The 18900-nt window shown below is 40.9% G+C and overlaps 1 protein-coding gene and 1 long non-coding RNA gene across 2 annotated transcripts in view; one reads left to right on the top strand and one right to left on the bottom strand.

The window, feature by feature from the left end:
* The window catches only part of LOC114940934 (unconventional myosin-XVIIIa), a 46764-nt gene that overhangs the window by 18142 nt on the left and 9722 nt on the right, over window positions 1–18900 (bottom strand). Inside the window, 12 exon segments of the mRNA XM_029315746.2 lie at window positions 5180–5395; window positions 5643–5801; window positions 6321–6495; window positions 6687–6849; window positions 6939–7201; window positions 7377–7559; window positions 7812–8395; window positions 8471–8623; window positions 8706–8747; window positions 8749–8907; window positions 9152–9328; window positions 9424–9612. Of these exon segments, the coding sequence (XP_029171579.2) occupies window positions 5180–5395; window positions 5643–5801; window positions 6321–6495; window positions 6687–6849; window positions 6939–7201; window positions 7377–7559; window positions 7812–8395; window positions 8471–8623; window positions 8706–8747; window positions 8749–8907; window positions 9152–9328; window positions 9424–9612 (2463 nt within the window).
* On the top strand, window positions 868–5508 carry LOC114940935 (uncharacterized). Its single transcript, XR_003821555.2, has 3 exons — window positions 868–1291; window positions 1857–1995; window positions 5125–5508. It is a non-coding gene; the product is annotated as an uncharacterized LOC114940935 (long non-coding RNA).

Below are 18900 nucleotides of genomic sequence, written 5' to 3'. Positions count from 1 at the left end.
GCAACTCCGGGAAAGATGCGGAAAAACCTCGTTCTTTTCTGGTTATTCTGGTTTTTCGCATACATGACCGTATAGCTGCCGGGAGCACGCGCATGTTGCACTCTGGCAACAACGACAGAAAGGAAACGAAGACGTCGACGGACATGGAAGACGTACGAGAGATAGGCGCATAAACGCTCTCGAAGATGACGGAAGATTCATCTGACGGTCGTGTAATTTGCACTTCGTAATTGTAGCATCCCAAGAAGGAGAGTGCCACACTCTGCGTATATGCGTGACGCGATCGTAATGAACATAATTTAGTGATCCTCGCGTATCCTGTCGCTTTAGATAATAACGAGTTTCGTATCTTTTTTTTTCTCTGTCTCTTTAAAATATTCAGTGAAAGGAATTTCATCTTTGGAAGAGTGAAAAAAAGTCATCCATATCTAAAGAGCCTTCCAGAGAATTTCCAAAGAACTACTTTCGAGTAAAATTTGACAGCTACAGCCGTGCGAGACGTCTCTTTTTCAAAGCCGTGTAATCTCGCGCAAGTGTAATTATAGATAGGTGGGAAGAAATGAAAGGCCGAAGACGAGACGAGACGAGATGTAAGGAGGCTGATATCTTCGTGGTGCAAAATTGCAAACGGATCGACGGGGCATGGCGAACCAGTAAGGACCAATTTGTATGTGGGCCACGAGAAAGTCACAGCACGTGCACTTTTTCTCCCTACATTCGTCTCTTTTACACTTTCGCGAATGAACGATCGGGCTGTATTTTTTCCCCGATTTATTCCACGTTATATAGCGATCTTCCCGACAAAAAAAGAAATTCGCTTGTTAGAGCTCTTTTAGAGAAGAGAATAATAAACGAAGTAACGAAGAATATCTCAGCTCGGAATGTTTACAGCGAAATTCTTGAAACGCGTCTTGACATCCGTAAAATAAATTCATCCGTTGTAGTCGCGAAGAAGATCGCGTAAATCGCTCGTTGAACATCGGACATCGTAAATCAGACAGTTACGACATTTCGCCCGGCGCCGATGTGCGACTTGGCATGACGTCGATAGTTCGCAGCTGTTTCGATTAAGCCTCTGCGGCATCAGGAAGCATCAGTGAACGCCGGCCGTCGATGAACGCTGCGCCTGCGTCGGTGACTTTCCACTCGGATTACAAAATGTAAGATGCGTGAAAGAAATATAGCGGTCTCTCGCGCCGAGAGACGAGGATGGCTCCAACCTGTATCGCCAACATCTAATTTGTATTTCCTCTCTGCCGTGCGGCGCGATCAGTTTGCCTCGCGTAGAGAGGTATTTAGAGATCTCAAATTGACTTATTTATGTCCAATAATGTCTTAGCCTCGAGATGCGCCCGTGTCTCGAGACACTCCTCTCGGTTTTGTTCGCAATAAACAAGCTTGGAGGAAGCGATCTCTGAGATGTACTTTGTATATGCCGCTATCTCATTTAAATTTCAAGATATATGAAGATAAAAACGATCTCACGCGGATGACTGTTAATTTCGATTTCTTCTGACCAGTAATTTAATAGGTCGCTTAGAGTTTACATTTTGCCGCGAAAGTATTTATATATAATTATCGACGGATTATATCATCATCATCACTATCATTATCGTAGATGAGAAATTATAATGCCATTTCATATATTATTTATGTATAAGCAAATCTAAACAAAATCTCTAGATTCTAGAATTTAAAAGTCATAGAAAAAATATCGTATATTTTCTTTTTTAATAATTAATTCTCTACAAATAAACACTCTCAAGTGCATGGTAATTATATATAGAATTCTCTCTAATGGATTTCTTGAAAACTACTATTGAAATCTAACGCCTTTCTTCATTTATCAAACGCAGAAGGATCGTCTTCCAACAGACGGCGGGAAACAGGTGGCGTCGGTCGAAGGCACTTTACATTCTCCGTTTCTTTAGGACGAACGGGGCGGATTTCGTGCGGCGGTGGCGGAGGTGAAACGAGGCAACAGACAAGGCCAAGGTAAAGGTAAAAGGTAAAAAGAAGGGGCACGGGGAATGTGCGGGACTGGAAGAGAAAACCATGCGCGGCGAGCCGCGCAAAAGTCAACGAACCGAAATCGGCGTGTACGCGATAACGCGCGATAATCCACGGACGATTTCCTCGGTAAATTTCAATAAGTATGGTCCACGCTACATTCTCTTAATCGCGAACATATATTTTAGAGCAGCGTGTACGTTGGATCATTTTTTATCCAAGTTCTCAAGACGGTAAATCCGCTTCAGTGATTATTTCGCGCTCTGATGAGCGCGTTTATAGTATAAATTTTACACTTATATGTATATACATATATTTTCTTAATTATATATATTTATTATATATATATAAATATTTCATTACATATATAATATTTTTTATATTATTGTATATCTATATTTATTTCTGTATGATAAATGCGTGATAAATAATCGAGGAAATGATGCCTTCCTTTAAATGCAAGTGTATCGAAATTAAATAATTTCTCACAAGCTTTTTTTAATAATTAACCAAACAGGATTTTAATTTGAATTTCTCTGAATGACAATCCGATTTATATTCCCACTTTTATTGTCGTTAAAAATCTGAAGATTTTCGAAGAAAAATAATTGTATTTATGCAACGTGTGCATAAATATAGAGTCTGGTTGGACTTGTATCACGTATGGTTTATCACAGGCAGAGGCAAACGTCCGCATAACTTATACAACGAGAGAGTCTTCGTCGTCCACGAATAAACGGAGTTAACGGTTGATTGCCTCTCGTACAAGATGCGCAAGACAGAAATCAGTTTTTAAATCTCGAGCCTCGCGCCTGCCTCGCGTCACGCCATGTATTTCACCTGCTTCGAATAATATCGCAAATCATTGTTGTGACACGCGCTCCCATACTGAATAGTCATTTGCGCACTATAATGGTACGTAATATGAAATATGCGAAACGTATCACGTGAAAAATTATTACAACATTGCGAAGGGGAATGACAATGATGATGATGATGATGATGATGATGACTTGTTAAATTCTCTCTCTTTCAGAAATCGATTCTAAATTCGTCCGAGACGTGTGTTTTACTTAGTAAAGCACGTTTCTTGCACGTTGCACATTTCTCCTTGGAAGATACGCTACTTCCATAGCGATAGCTTTTTCTCCGGTGTATTTCATGAATAACACATGCACACGCGACGAAGAGTGGGACGACGCAGATCTCGCAGAATCAGAAAGTTGTGTGTTTCGTCGAAACAACGAATTTGGGTGAGACGCGCAACCGTCACGAGCGGAAAAAAGGAAACCTCGAGCAAATTTTCGCGAATGCGAAGTGATGCATTCGCGGCGCGAGCAAGTGGATCATCATGAGCGCCCATTGAATTTATATATCGCTTGAATCCTAAATACGGAAAATTTGCCAGAGATGCGCGTCCTCCCGCGCTGCAAGCTATGCGCGTCGCAAGGTGAAACCGGCGAAGCTGGTTTTGCGTGTCAAGTACAGTTGGTGAAATGCATGAATATGCGCATGGATCACGCGTACCGTTCGTGGCCCTTCTCTAGAAAAAATATACACGAACATAACAGGTGCGGTAAGAGGCTGTCATTTATTGACAAGCCGCCCACACCCACTCTCACGTGAGCTTTCACGCATCAAAAGGAGAATTAACCGCGGCGAAGGAAAAGCGATAGTTTTTTTCTTCCTTTCTTTTTTTTTACCCTCGAAAGCAACTCGGCGAAATTTCGAAGAAAATTTCGAGAAATTGAATTTATATATAGTTTTATATATATATATATATAACACGCGCGTGCTTTTCTTTAACATAAAAAAAAATCGTTAACCGGAGTTAAACTACTTTTGATTTTGTCCCCGATACATATTCATGATTGAGATACGGAGAAATCGTATCAGTTACGGTGGAAATGTGTATGTACATATATGTGTGCGCTTGTGAGGTGGTATTCCGATCTGTATATACAAAGAATACGATCTGACGCGCGTCGTCGATCTTTGGAAAGCGTCTCTCGGAATATTTCCGCAGGCGAAACTACCGAAAGACTAATACGCATGCGACCTCGTTGACCCTCACCTAGCAAGTTCGCTCCTTTCTTTCTATAAATCCTTTCTCAGAATCACGTCTAGAATCTAATGCGAGATATCCTTATCGATCGCCTTTCTAAATCTTTTCAAATTACCCTGACTCGATTATATTGAAACGATGAAAACAGAAAGCGATCTGTTAGAATAAAATCTGTATTGCGATTTTTTCAAGCAATTTTTTCAGATAAAATAAAATAAAGTATATATGTATATTCTTATGAAGGTCTACATATTGGTTTAGTCACGCTCTTAAAAACGGATGTCGTTCTTCCGAGCAGCGACCCTCGATCATCTTCGTGACGGGGACAATTATCGAGTCGCGGAAGTGTTGGACGCGATGATTTGCACAACGCCCGTTCAAGTACGGTCGTCATTTTCCCTTCTGAATTCCTTGAACGACTTCTTGGCAAGCGAAAGTGCATTGACACATCTCGGCCTGCGAGACGAGAGCGCTTTTCTGCGAGCGTCGCGTCGTAAAAGCGTCGTCGCGATAAAAAAAGATGTGCGGTTAAGTGGTTATTCGCATTTAACGTGCCGTAAAGATTTATAAGCTTCTTCGAGAAGTAAAGTTCTATTAGAAAGCGAATATTATATTTATATACATATCTTCCCATGGTTGAGCAAGAAATCGCGCGCGTACAGAGTATCAGGATTTCGTGAATAATAAAATGATAAGATGATGAGACAACTCTGGTAAGTACATCGCCACTTTCCAACATAATCTCTCCGAGTGTGTTACGTGTGTATCTCTTAATATATGTTATTTCTCGCGTTACACTCCTTAGACATGAATCAATTATTTAAACCTCTAGTCGAACTTTTTTATCTCGTAAATTTTATTATAACTAATCCTATAATGACAACCTGTCAGATTTATATACGCCTTTTCTCTGACATTTGACGCAAAGCGGCATCACATTGATAAATATTTCAATGTCGTAACAAACTTTCTCGCAATAAATATTATTTGTCGCGGCTTTTATGATTGATGACATTTTCTCTGTTTCTAATAGTTTGTCTACTTTCCAGGTTGCACCGTAAGTTCAACAAAATTATGCGGACTTTCGAGAAAATATTGACTCACCTGGCTTTGGCCGACTCGATAGGATGCGGGATCGACGTCGACGGTCAGCAGCATGTCCTCGACGGCGCGACGTTCATCGGTGACAGGACTTCCGGGACGAGCGTTCACGTCGCTCGAAAGTAATCCAAATCGACGTCTAAATTCACCCAGGGCCATATGTTTCGGGAATCCAACTTTGTGTAGACGAATAGCGTCTATTATCTGACTTCCGCGAATCTGTTTACAAGTCATATAAACATGTCAGACAAAAATATTTGGTATTAAAAAAAAAATTATATTTATTTCGTGATGCTGCTGAGAGATTTTACAAAAAATTATAGAAAGTAGGTCTTTCTGTAATAATATGACAAACTGATATCTTTCAATAATTAATTAATTAAACTTATTAATTTAAAAAATTTTTTTAATCTAATAAAATATTTTAATTTGTTAATATTTTTTTAATCTAGTAAAATGTTTTTACCTGCGATCGCAGAAGAGGCACATTGATGACGCTGTCCTCGCTCTGATTCGATTTCACAGAGAGGAGGCTTTTATTGTCGGTGCAACCTGCATTGTGCTGAGGTAGAAGACAGTGCACAAACTTCACGCGAGTTCTCCGCAGCGTTTCCACGAGACCATCCTGCAAACAATTTACGGTCGTGCTTTATTCCACTTTATAATGCCCCGGACATACGTTGGGGAGATAAACAAAGAATCGCAGTATTGTGTTCTTACTAGATAACGAGCGCAAAAAAGAAAACACGAGAACAACACAAGGTAACAGCACATCATCTTAACACAACATATTTCTCCGAACATTTCTAACATGCCAAACATCTCGCACCTCGCAGAGCTAAGAAGAAATGATCAACGTGCGTGAAAATGTCCACTAGCTAGTGTAACATTTGCGCGATGTTAAAATGTACGGCCTTGCGATAATGAAACTTGTGATAATAGTCTGATCTTTGACACCGCGAGAGAGACTAATGAGAGATTAATGACGTGTAAATGACCGAGAAAAGTAATTTTACCATAGATGCCGCGATATTCCAAGACGCGAAGAGAATATTTGCTAATGAAATAAGGAAAAATTCAAGATATCAATCATTTAAATCGTCTTTTCACATGGAGAAAAGAAAGTGGGAAATTAAATACTCACTACTGTAAATTTCACTTGCAGACAAACATTTTTCCTTTTCACGGCAGTGAATGTTCTTCGTATGCTCGAGGCTCGCCTCAAGGATTGCGAGCCTTCGAGCCCTGGCATGGAACCGCATAAAGCGCCGGAAACACCGGCACCTCGAGCACTTACAAACAGCTTGCTCACGTGTTCTCTGTAAATTTTTATATAAAAAAATATATACAGGTATGTTAAATATTATAAATATCGTATAATTATATGATATTATAATAACATTTTATATTATATATATTATTATATATATATAATATAAAAATATATATATATATATATTTTGCGAATGAAAGTTTTTGCATGAAATTAAATAAATCAGCGACATATTACCGTGTGCTTTCTTGAAGTATTGTGATGGCACTCTTGGCGACAGGATTCTCGCGCGTGGCCTTAAGCCAACCGGTGGCAGTATAAAGAACGGGATTTGTTCCCAACAAGTGTTGTAAAACGAATTGATTGTTCCCCGGCGCTTTTCGCAAAAGCGTTTGATGATCTATAAAATTATTTTCATGTAAAATAAAAAAATGAAATAAAATATTTGGGACGAATATAGATGCGTCGATGTCGGGAAATGAATTTTACCTCGGTCTCCATAATGAGAAAATAAACGATCCAGGAAAGTCTCGTCGCTACCTCCGGGACATACGGTCTCCTCGTCCAACAGCCAGAGTAATCCTTTTCGTTCCATCTGCCTGCTGCCGCTAAGATCGCTTTGACTAGTTCGCAACATCGTTGCGCTTTGAGAGCTTCCGCGATCCAGAAGAGAAACTAAACCTTGAGGCGACCCGATGCCGTCCTCATCGTAATCGTCCTCGTAATCTACGTCAATGCCCTCCTGGACGTATCTGATAAAATTATATAAATTAATTTTCACATAATGCCACTTGTAATAAATAATATAAATTGTAATGGTCGAAAAAATGTTAATAACGCTATAAATATAAATAAAATATCTGTATTATTATAAAACATTGATGGAGGAATTGAGAATAGAAATTCGAAATTTATTCTTACACTTACCTATCCTTCGGAGCTATCAACGTAGTATGGTGAAACAGTAACTGCAGACGCTCCTGCAGATAATTGTGACAAAGATCCTCGAAAGTTGCTCCGGTTTGCCGGCCGCACGAAGCAGGATTTTGAAAACCTGGCGAATCGCACAGCAGCACAGAGGAAACCGTATGTACAGCGGATGATATGGATCTAAAAAATGACAAGTACATAGTATATAAATACTGTCAAGAAAATTAATAGCTTTGTGCAACTGATTCTTATAATTTCCATCGTTAATCATCTCTCCAGCTGCTTGAGACGATAAGTATCTCAAGTATTATCAAGTCATGATTACCTTTTTTGTTTTAATTTTTTAACTTCCGACGATTAAAAACACTTTACTGTGATGTTAATAAAAAAGTCACTCGAGCGAGCATAATGAGTCCGCTAATTGATATTTACTTGTTAATGAGAGCCGCGACGCAGTGGAAGACTTCGGAGTAGAGTCCGACCAGGAGTCCCTCCAGCGCATCGAGCCCGGTGACGTCCTTGCCCTGCTCGGTCGGGCTAGGCGTTCTCAGAGCCGGTCTCGGAGTGCTCGGTGTTCCAGCGCCACCTCCGTTGGACGAGAAGACCACTCGGCTCAACTCCTCGACGGAGGTGCCCAGAAGATTGGCGGCCTTCTCCGCGCATTCAACCCTGGCGAATTGCCACCTGCTCTGCGAACTGGTGCCGGCCTTCACGGCCCCGGCGCAGCTCAAATGATAGATGCCGGCCAGCACCAGCCAGATGACCTTCTCGTCAGCCTCGGAGATGCCGAGTATCCTGAAGGCGGCGACGATGCGGTTGAACTCGACCATAGCCCGCTGCTTGTCCTCGTGCTTCTGCAGCGGCGTGACGAAGGGATTGTTCTCGGCGACTAGATTCGTAAGATGTAACTCTTTCCTCAGTGCACCCTCCGCGCCAGCCAGCAGACGGTAGGCGGCGTGGAAGGTCGGATCTCCGTTGGCTCGTCGACCTATCCTCGACTTCTCCAGCAGCAGCACCTTGTGAGAGGAGAGAAAGATTCATCGTACGAAGCATGCGAGAAACAAAAGGAAAGAGAAAAGTGTTTTCCTTACTTGCAGAGAGGCCGAGGCGATCTGACCCGACTGATCGAAGTCGAGGCTGAAGAGCTGCGTGAAACGCGTCGCGTTCGAATTCATATGCGTTCTACTGTTTCCGAAGGCCTCGAGAACCGTGAAGAGCGCGTTCAGCTTCTCGATCGTCAAGATCTGTAAAAAGGAAACGACGCTCGCTCAGAGACGTTCCCGTATTATGAATAACGTCCCGTGCGTTCTCGACCCTTCGACTTGCCTTGTTAACCGTGCCGGCAGCCAATACGAGATAATGAAGAGCAGTGTTTGAAATTTGTAGTTTTCCCCGCTCCGCTTCGTCCGAGGAAAACCAAAGAATGATCCCTGCGTGTCGCCAGCATTCCTCGATAAGCCGACTGCGCTATCGCATAGATATGCGGTGGCATATCTTCGCTTTTGCAACCTCGAAACATGTGCGCAACCTAAGGAGAGAAATATCATTTTTATCTTTTTTTAAATATTAATCATATAATATATATATATATATGTATGTATCAGTAGTATAAAAATTTAATATTGACATTCAAAATTCATCGAAAAATGAATAGTTTGAAAAACGATAATAACAATTTTTTTAATAATTTAATTTACTGTAAATTTAATTGTCACACTGAAAAAAATGAAGCAACGTAACATTCAAGTAAACTTTCGTAAAAGTAGCCTTGCCTTTTCAGAATAAATCGCCAATGGTGCAACCGGATTGATAACGATCATGCTGTCCCCCGCATATGTGTGTATTAAGTTACTGGCATAACGTTGCCTGAACGTGTGGAGAACGGACGATTCATTCAAGAACCGTAACTGGGAAAGCTCCTCGGCTTTATCAAACTGGGGTGGGTTAGCCTAAAAGAGACAATGCGAACGGTTTAATTGATTAATAAGTACGCTTCAGCATATAGATGATAACTGACTACAAGATGTAATCGATGGCACTATACCTTTTCTACGTCTTCCTCGTCCACGAGCAACTCCTCTCCAGAAGTGGTCAATCGGATTCTCAATTTTCCTGTGACGGGATCGGCGGAACCGCACCTTGTGGCAGGAGTGAAACCTCCTCGATGCAATAACCAGATCTTTTCGGAAGTTAGCCATGCTTGTTCTTGCGCCAGATGCTCCTCTGATCGTGCCTGTAAAATAAATATATATAAAGTATAATAAATCAATAAATTATTCAATATTATAAAATATTTTCCGAAAAGCATAAAAATACTGGAAAGCTATTCTTCATTAAATTAAAATTTAACTTCGCCTTAAAAAATGTGAACGATATATATTTCACACACAAAAATTATCTTATAATAAACTCATTCTTTTGAAGCTTATAGATTCAAGAAATAAGATGCGATTGATTGCTGGGGAAGATCTATTCTAGAGTGTATTTTATTTCGGGAGAAGATCAAACGGGTATGAGTTAATGGAATCGTTTGTAGTGATCTTGCAGCATCTCTGTACTTTCAGTCACGCGAGCTCCTCGTCCTTTTTTTCCGCAACGCTAAACGATCAGTCGTGAATTTTATCGACGTTTTGCCACCGGCAAACTCGCTAGGTGCGACCTAGCGAGGACAGCGGACGCCCACACGATAAGGTTGAATCGGCAATACGTCCTCGAGTATCTCGCTACCGGCGACGATCAGTCGCGATGGATCATTATGAAATGTTTTATTGCGTGGCTACGCGGCGCGTTTATGACGAACGGACCTGCGTACCATTAAACGGCCGCTCATTAACATCGAAATGGCATTCGCTCGATCCTTTCTATTTCTATCTTCCCCCGTTCGTATAGCCTCCTTATCCCTCTTCAAGAATGCCTATTATCTCGAAAGAGCTTCATCGATTTGCCAGTATCAAACGAGTCACGACGTATTAACGATTTTTACAGAAAATTATATATAATCATGCTATATTATTGATAATTTATTGTAGAGGTATTAAAGTTATACAACCGTCTTGTACGATTTATTAGCTTGTACTATTAAATCTGTACGCGCCAAAAGTTAAACGTATTTCGTGACTCTATTCTAATGAAACAACGCGTGAATCACGCACACTATGCAGTCGATGCAGCTGCGAATTTTCGCGTATCGATTTCCGCATCGAACAACCGCGGTGCGGTGACTCGCTCCACCGGGTAAGGACGACAGACACACGCAGTGAGTTTCCTGGTATATAAATTATCATGCATCAGGTCTCAGCGCTCATTGGTAGCGCACAACGCGCCATTGTTTCACGATAAGCGCCGCTCCTTCAAAAGGCCTAAATGATGGGATTGTTCGAATATTACGAGTTTGCCCTTTAAACTTGCCGTTTCACGCACTCTCACGCGATGACAATTTGTCAGAAATTTCCTGGATTCGCTGGAGGTGCATATTACAAATACATGACATCTTTATTGAGATTGATAAAACGACGAAGAAAAACGGTTCTTGTATTCTGCATTATTTTAAACAGATGTCTATGTATTTTTAAAAATTATGAGAATTTTTCAATCATTTTTTATTGACAAAAATAATTTTCCATTGCATTCCTTTTCTAGAAAAATGAAATGCCTAATTTTCTGCAAATCCATCGCAAAACGTACCTCGTCGATTTGCGGCTTCACTCTATTTTCCAAAAGGACCTCGAGGCGCTTCATGCACTCTTCTTCATCCTTCGCGCGATTACTTTTCCCATCTTTCATACTTTCGATTCTGTTCGACTCTATTCTTCCTTTTCCCCGTATTTTTCGCTTTATCTTCCTGGCCAAGGCGATTTCGAACAGCTCCTCCCACTCGATAATATCCTGAATCGGTTTCGCGCATCTTGGATGACCCGGCCGGCTTCTCTTCAACACCTTCTTCGAATTGTTGGTCCAGCTATTCTTGAAACCGAGCATACCAAGTCCACTATTCGCGCTCGGTATTCTCTGTTCTATTTCCGCCGTGATCCTGTGCCATTTACGTTCCCTCGGTATCCTGATGACGTTACTATCGTCCCAACCCTTCTCCATTCTCTTGATTCTGTCGTCTAGACATCCTGTGCGTAGCGTATCCTCCCAGTTCTCCTTCCTCACATTTTTCACAGGTAACGGTGAGCAACGATAATTGCTGCCGTACGATCCTTTGATCCTCTTTTTGTCGAACTTGACGCTCGGTGATCGATCGAGATTCGTGTTGATCGGTCGATTTTCGTAGCCGTTCTGCCCGATTTCAGGACGAATGCATGCTATCGCTGTCGCTGTATTCCCACGAGCTGGTGCTATTTCTGCTGTGCTTTCTACCGGATGCGAGGCCGTTGTTCGAGACGCAGGACTCGCGTTGCTTCGCCAAATTATCCCGCATCGAGGACCTCGGGGACTTTGGCGAGGATACGCTTCGACGGAGGTTCTGCTTGGCTATCCCGCTAGCGTGAGCCTTGCCCCTGCAAGATCTGTGGAGGAGACGATGCGCACCGAGCGACATATTGTCGGTTTCGTCCCTGCTGCGCGGCATCTTCAACATCGGTCGGATCTCACGCGCGCTGTCACTTTCCCAACGCAATTATCACTAATCTCAGCAGAGAGTTCTTCTCTCTCTCTCTCTCTCTCTCTCTCTCTGTACCGACTTTCTTGAGTTTGCTTGAGAATTCACGTGTATGGAATTCTTCGTCGTCTGTTGAAATCGTCTCTTCATTAACGTTTCTCAGCGCAATAATGTCAGATTTCTTGGATATTACGGTTACGGTGGTATGTAATTATGACACCACTACTGTCAAATATATTACTTCAAGCGTAATACTTTGAAAAAAGTGTAATACATATCTCCATTGCATATTTATAAATTTTTTAATTGCTTAATTTACACGTAATTTCCTCCTCACATAGCACTTTGTCAAGAGCAATTATTAACAAATTACGCCGTCGTTCTTTCCTCAAACTCGAAGTGTATTGATTCATAAATACGTCATCGCGGGCGTTCCGCGAATTATCCGATATGTCCCACCCGACTTCCGTTTAGGAGCGTTTCAGCGAACGACTCGCATCCGCGAAGAACCGAGACGCGACTTCCGCCGCGAGTTCCTCTCATGATTCGGGACGATCACGAGGGACAGAACGCGATCACGAGGAGCATCGCGGGTCTCTCTCTAGTGTCGACTGAGGCAACGCCGGTGCTCCGAGACAGAGACAGGTCTCTTCGGAGGAGAAGCGAGAGAGGCGTGTGCCCACGAGAACCGCCCGGGAGTTCTTTCTCTCCATCACGAAACGTAATTCTCCCGCTCGCTCACCAAGTTCCTCCGTTCTCGTCTCTCTCGCCTCCGTCGTGCAAGAGTCCCTTCTCCGTCCCTCCATCGGCCCGTTCGGTTACTTCAGACACGTCCTTCCTCCGCAATTTATACAGACGGCAAACAGTCGGCCAGTAGGCCGTTTCGTTTTCGCGGACGATCTCGAGGTGCGATTAGCGAAAATTCGAAATCCGAACGACGTATAGATATTTGTCGCGACGTCAAAGTCTTGTCAATGCTATTGAAAGTGTTTCGATATAAAAAAAAACCTCATTAATCTCTAATAAGAGATATGATCGTGTAATCTAGTTTAAGACGTTCATAATTCTAATTAATCTATTATTAAAAAGTTATTAAAATTTTTTACATCTATTTATTTAGCCAATATAAATTGAAGGCTGACGATAAAAATGCATCTATTATCTCAAGTTAAATATGAGCCTATTCTTAGAGTTTCGACTTATGGATGCGAGTGCAAACAAGAGCCATTTCTGAGAAACACTCGACTCGATCATTCGAATATATGTATAGCTACCGTTTATCGTGCAAAGCTCCCGTAAACGTTTTCGTAAGCTTTGAGCGAGGAAGCAAAGGAAATGGAGCAATACAGAAGTGTTTATATATAGACTTCCTCAGAAGGGAGTTCTGTAGAAGCATGAAGAATCTATTATTCAAACGACTCTAATCTTATTAATGTTATATAAGACTGTAAAAATTAACGGCGCATACAATAAGTTCTTTTGTTCCTTCGCTAAAAAATTCCTTTGAATCTTTTTTTAATTCAAGTTTTCCGAAATCTATCGGATAAAATCGGACGCTTCTATTTTGTATATAATTAATAGCGTTATGAAAAGGAAGTCAGTCTTAATTAAAGGAAACATTCGCGGATTGGTCACGTGTTGAGAGGACAGTTCAATGCGTGCATCGCACGTGCCGAGAGAAATGCATTCGTGAAGATTCGAGGGAGCAACGAGCTGCTATTTTAAGAAACTCGTAACGCGCGAGATTGCGTCCAACCAAAGCAAGAGTTCCCCGACATCGCCGCAGAAAACACATGCTGTACAGAAAGACGTAATATAACGGCGATGTTTAGCTCTTTTTAGGGATCCGAATATTGCCGCCGCAGCTATATCGGCCGCAAGAAATGTGAGCAGAAATTCTCGATGCGCGATAATTCGCTTTTTGCACGAAGCACCAGATGACTTTATATATATGGAATACGGATATGGTACATTAACCGTAATAAGGCAATTGATAAACTGTCTCTGCTCTCTAGCATTTTTCTTTGTATCGGACGAAGTTTGCAAAGCTACTAGGAAGGAGAAATAATACAATTCAAGGACGTGCGACACGGCTTCAATCGGCTGTGAAGAATCGAGCCAATTAGTTTTCAAAAGGCGTTACATTCTAGATTGTAAATTATGCTAGACTGATGACGCATCGTTGTCATTGTTCGACAATGGATGCTTATTCAATGAAGAGACGAGAAACATGAATCGATCGCGACGTGGGTGGATTGCTACACGACAATTTCTTCGTTACGTTTCGTCCGCGACGCGTAGGCTGTCAGATCGATGAATTAGAAAAGCGGGTAAGAAAAATTTACATATAGTGTACAACCTTAAGATCTGAAAAGAAAAAGCGATTTAAAAAGTCTAAATCTTTTTTCCTCCCTCCTTTTTTTCTATTTCTGTCGAAATTTAGTGTCATTTAGTGTCTTAATATAATTTAATTAAACAATTAGAGATACAAAAAAATAAAAAACAGACGATATATTTTACCTCTGTGTGCACATCACTGCCAATAATTAGGCTGAAATTAGCAACGCGCGAAATGACGTAAACACAGCTGACATACATAAATTGTCATACGCAATGCAGCATAATTACGGTACAATTACGAGCTTCAATTATCTTCTGGTCAATACGAGAATAGCTTTTTATTACCGCGAGATATGTATACACGTCGATCGAGGGCAATCGTTAGCGCGAGGCTTGTGCGTGGCTTTCAAAGTTACCTGTCAAGAGTCAACTCCTGACGGAACGGCGATCTTTCTCACGGTTCGAAATGTGCGAGCAGGCTTCACGGTTACATTGTTCCGCGCTACGCGCCTTTTTATGCTCCATGGTGCACTATGCTTATGTTACCGGCGAGCGAAACGACGAAGAGATAGGTGGTACAGCAGGAATTAAAGTGTAGGTCGAAACGGCCGGATCCCTGCTCTCGTGTGCGAGCGTATAATATATGCGACAAACAAGACGAAGTAGCTTGACGCGTTCAACGAACAAACAAATTTCAATCATTGTTACCTTCTGATGTAACGCGACGCGATTTTTTCCCCGTCGTATTCGCGTGAATTCTTTGTTCCGAAGAAGAGCGAATAAGTCAAGTTTGGAATTTACGAAATTTTTGCTTTTTTTATGGTTTATTATTTTCTAAAAAAATTTGGAACGTAGATTGATGGATTTCACTTGTCATCGAAAATACCGATAGAATCCACGTTGGAAGGTCATTCGAGGCCGCTCGGAGTTCTTGAAAGGAGGGAAAAAAAAGAAAGTGGAGAACGAGTCCTTTGGTCGTTCATGCTGCGCGAATTGCTAAATCGACCTTGCGCGTTGTAACGTGATCGGCGTAGGCGCGATTGCGACCAGTTGTAGGTGGTGGATTTAAGAAAGGTATCTTAATTGAGATAATTGTCATGAAAAAAAAATGAAGTATCCATTAGAAGTCCGGAAGAAATTGAATGGACCAATGGAACCATATAAGAAATATTTTCTGAGGCAAAATCGGATAGATCGATCAGATTCGAAAATTTAGACATTTGCGTACAAATAAAATGTTGTTGATTCGCGGAGAGAAAATAATGATGCTCGATGACTCACGTTGATACAGAGACCAGATTGACTGGTACGATTGCAGCAGACGCGAGTCATAAATCTGCAATAGCGTGTACTCGTACTTGCATCGAGTGCGAGTAACATGCTCAAATGCGCGTGTCTAATTGTAAGTCGCGGTTCTTGATCCAATTTGAAAGAACAAGTTCGCTCGCACAGCTTGTATTAAAAGAAACCTCTACACGTATACAACATCCACTGAATCTAAACATCCATTCACGATATGACTCCGATTTCAAGTATCGCCGACACTGTTTATCGTTTCCTAATCGACCCTTGATAAAGCTCTGCGTTATCACATTCAAACTTGACGTTGTATTATATGATATATTTTTCTATATATATTTTTCCCTAAATAATTATATCTAAATGTAAAGGCTATCTATGAAGAATATAAGAGACAGAAAATACCATTTTAGTATCTATCATACAAGAAACATTATACCTGTCAGTTTAATTATTCATAATCCTTAAAGAGCATTGAGTTTCATTCAAGGAAATAAAAAAATGTACGTTAACATTATGGAGACATTCAAACTTGACGTTGTATTATATGATATATTTTTCTATATATATTTTTTTCTAAATAATTATATCTAAATGTAAAGGCTATCTATGAAGAATATAAGAGACAGAAAATACCATTTTAGTATCTATCATACAAGAAACATTATACCTGTCAGTTTAATTATTCATAATCCTTAAAGAGCATTGAGTTTCATTCAAGGAAATAAAAAATGTACGTTAACATTATGGAGACCGATTAACTCTTTAGCGGAGTAAGAGAAGACATTGAGAAAAACACATCTACCGTTGGGAAGGTAGGGGGAGGATAGAGAGGGACGGTGTTAGAGAGGCGCCAAGGATCAGCTGGATGCACGCAGCATCGCTCGTCTGTTGCAATCAAGATGCCTCTCTCGCTACCAGGCGTTGACGGCGCGTCAACATCGTCACGCATCGACGTGGGCAGATAAGAGAGAGAGCGGAGGCATGCACGTACGCGCGTGCATGTATATGTGCACGTGTGTGCGTGTGTGTAAGTGGAGCCACCGCGATTACGTGCATAAAATTTAAATTACGCCCCGACGTGTCGCATTCTCGTGAATGCCGACTTTGCCTTTTGCCCGTTGATCGCGACTGCATGCAAATTTATTCGCGCGCTCGCGCGCGCGGCAAAGCCGCTCGAATAGCCTATTCATTTTTTGCGAAATAACGCAACGCCGATGGAAAGTTAAGCGAATCGTCGCTTTTATCCGGATTTTTTAAGGCTACAAAACTGATGCATTCATCGATGATGATCTCTCGAACGCTTCCATTTGGAAATGTCTCCATAATTATAATTATTTTTCTTAGATTGACATTCTCAGCAGATATTGAAATTCTGCTCGAGTAAAGTTCATTAAATAAAGTTAAATAAAGAGAATAATGTTTGATTGTTATTATTTATATTTTTGCTAATTAAAATATTCAAATTTTTTGTGCGCTTTATCAATGCGATACATGCCAGCAACAGTCTTACAAAGACGTAGATGCGCATTTAGAGGCCGTTAAACTCTCGCGACTCCTTGCTCTCGCGTGGGCAACCCACTTTTTCCGAATACCCGATATTTATAGGCGATAAGCTGACGTCATACCGAGACTGCACTCATCTGAGTGCATCGCTTTCGGCATCGAACGTGTTATCGCGCGTTTGTTGGTTCACGAATTCCGTCTCTTTACGAGCAACAATATTTATCGTAAATTCGATCTGAAAGAAAACTGATAAGAGTTCTTAACGAGGAGGCATCAAAGGGTTTGACGACTTGGGCGTGGATCTAATGGCGCGTGATTTTCCAGATGGAAAAGAAAAACCGGCGAAGTTCGCTCTTGCGTTCTTATCTCGCGCGAGTGCATATACGCGATCGAAAATATGCATTATTGGCCTACATATTGCGACAAGCAACCAGCTCGGACTGGATCCGCCGGAGATAATATCTCCGTATGCGCGCATATATCCAGTGCCTTCCTCCCGGGCATAATAATAGTGTTACGACGGTAACGGCGGTAATTATTTAGCGTAGCGCGTAACGTGCAATTCTAATTACGTAATTTGACATTTATGTAGTACCTATATACAGAAAGAAAGAGAAAGAGCGGAGCTATACGCGGATGCTGCGATCGGTACATCGTAATACCAAGTTCATATTTTGCAAATTTGTCGGTTCTTTGATTAATAGCCTCGCCAATCGCGGCCAATTGCGAAGCAATTTCTCAGCATGCACACCGATACTTTGCAAGATCTTGGCATTTTGAAATGTGACACTCTTTCATTCATCTCGAAGATAATCACGAAAATTCCCAAGATATTTTTTTATAAAACCAAATTCTATACATAAATTCTTTCTTCTTTTTAAATTATTATCCATTTTGTAATATTAAAAATTGCAAATTTTTTTAGAAAAAATTTACATAAATTTGTCCAAAAATATTAAATACTTATATGTTTTTCTTGAATTCTTGTTAAATATATATATATGTAATGAAATCTTAATGAAATGCTTTTTCAGCGAAATACGAAGAGGTCTGCTCGCGCTACGATGTTCTTCAAAACGGCATGTTGGCAGCACGTTCTTTAGTGTGCCAACATACCTCGGGCTTTACCGGCAGTCAGTAAATATCACCGTGCGATTTTGCTATGCGTTTTAGCACTGCCACAAGTCGCACTTTGTTAGAGCTAATTGCCAATTACGACACGTCGTTACTCGCGTCAAATTGCGCAGCGAGCAATGACGTTCGTCTTTCGACGACGTAGCGCTCATATAACGTTTCGTTTATGAGATATAATTGCGTTATTTCTCATATATATATATATATATATCTGTGACGTTTAATCGAGACTGACAATTTGACTTTAAATCGTGAGATCGACGCGATTGTTAGGAAAGTTTACACAGCTGATTTAATTGAAGCTGACAATTGAATTACCTGTCTTCCCTACAATACACTGTTTCATATTTACTATAAACTTAACGTGTTTATATACGTATAACAAACGTATTATCTCGTTTTCCCATAATTTTTATCATCATAAAAATACGATCAAAATCTTATCGAGATGCTAATAATTTTCGAGTACGACTCTCTAATTATTTTTAAAAAATATACAAGTTAAATGCTAATTATTTTAGTAATATAGCGTGGCATTTTTCCTTCATTAATGGTCTCAAGTACGAATAATAATTTCGTTTATAACGGGGCTTCGATCTCGTCCACGATAGCGAGTAGGAATGCGTATTATGTCACGTG

The sequence above is a fragment of the Nylanderia fulva genome, unplaced genomic scaffold (genome assembly GCF_048542155.1).
Source record: "Nylanderia fulva isolate GAGA-0341 unplaced genomic scaffold, ASM4854215v1 Scaffold45, whole genome shotgun sequence".
NCBI classification, from domain to species: domain Eukaryota; kingdom Metazoa; phylum Arthropoda; class Insecta; order Hymenoptera; family Formicidae; genus Nylanderia; species Nylanderia fulva.
This window is presented reverse-complemented; position numbering and strand designations above follow the sequence as displayed.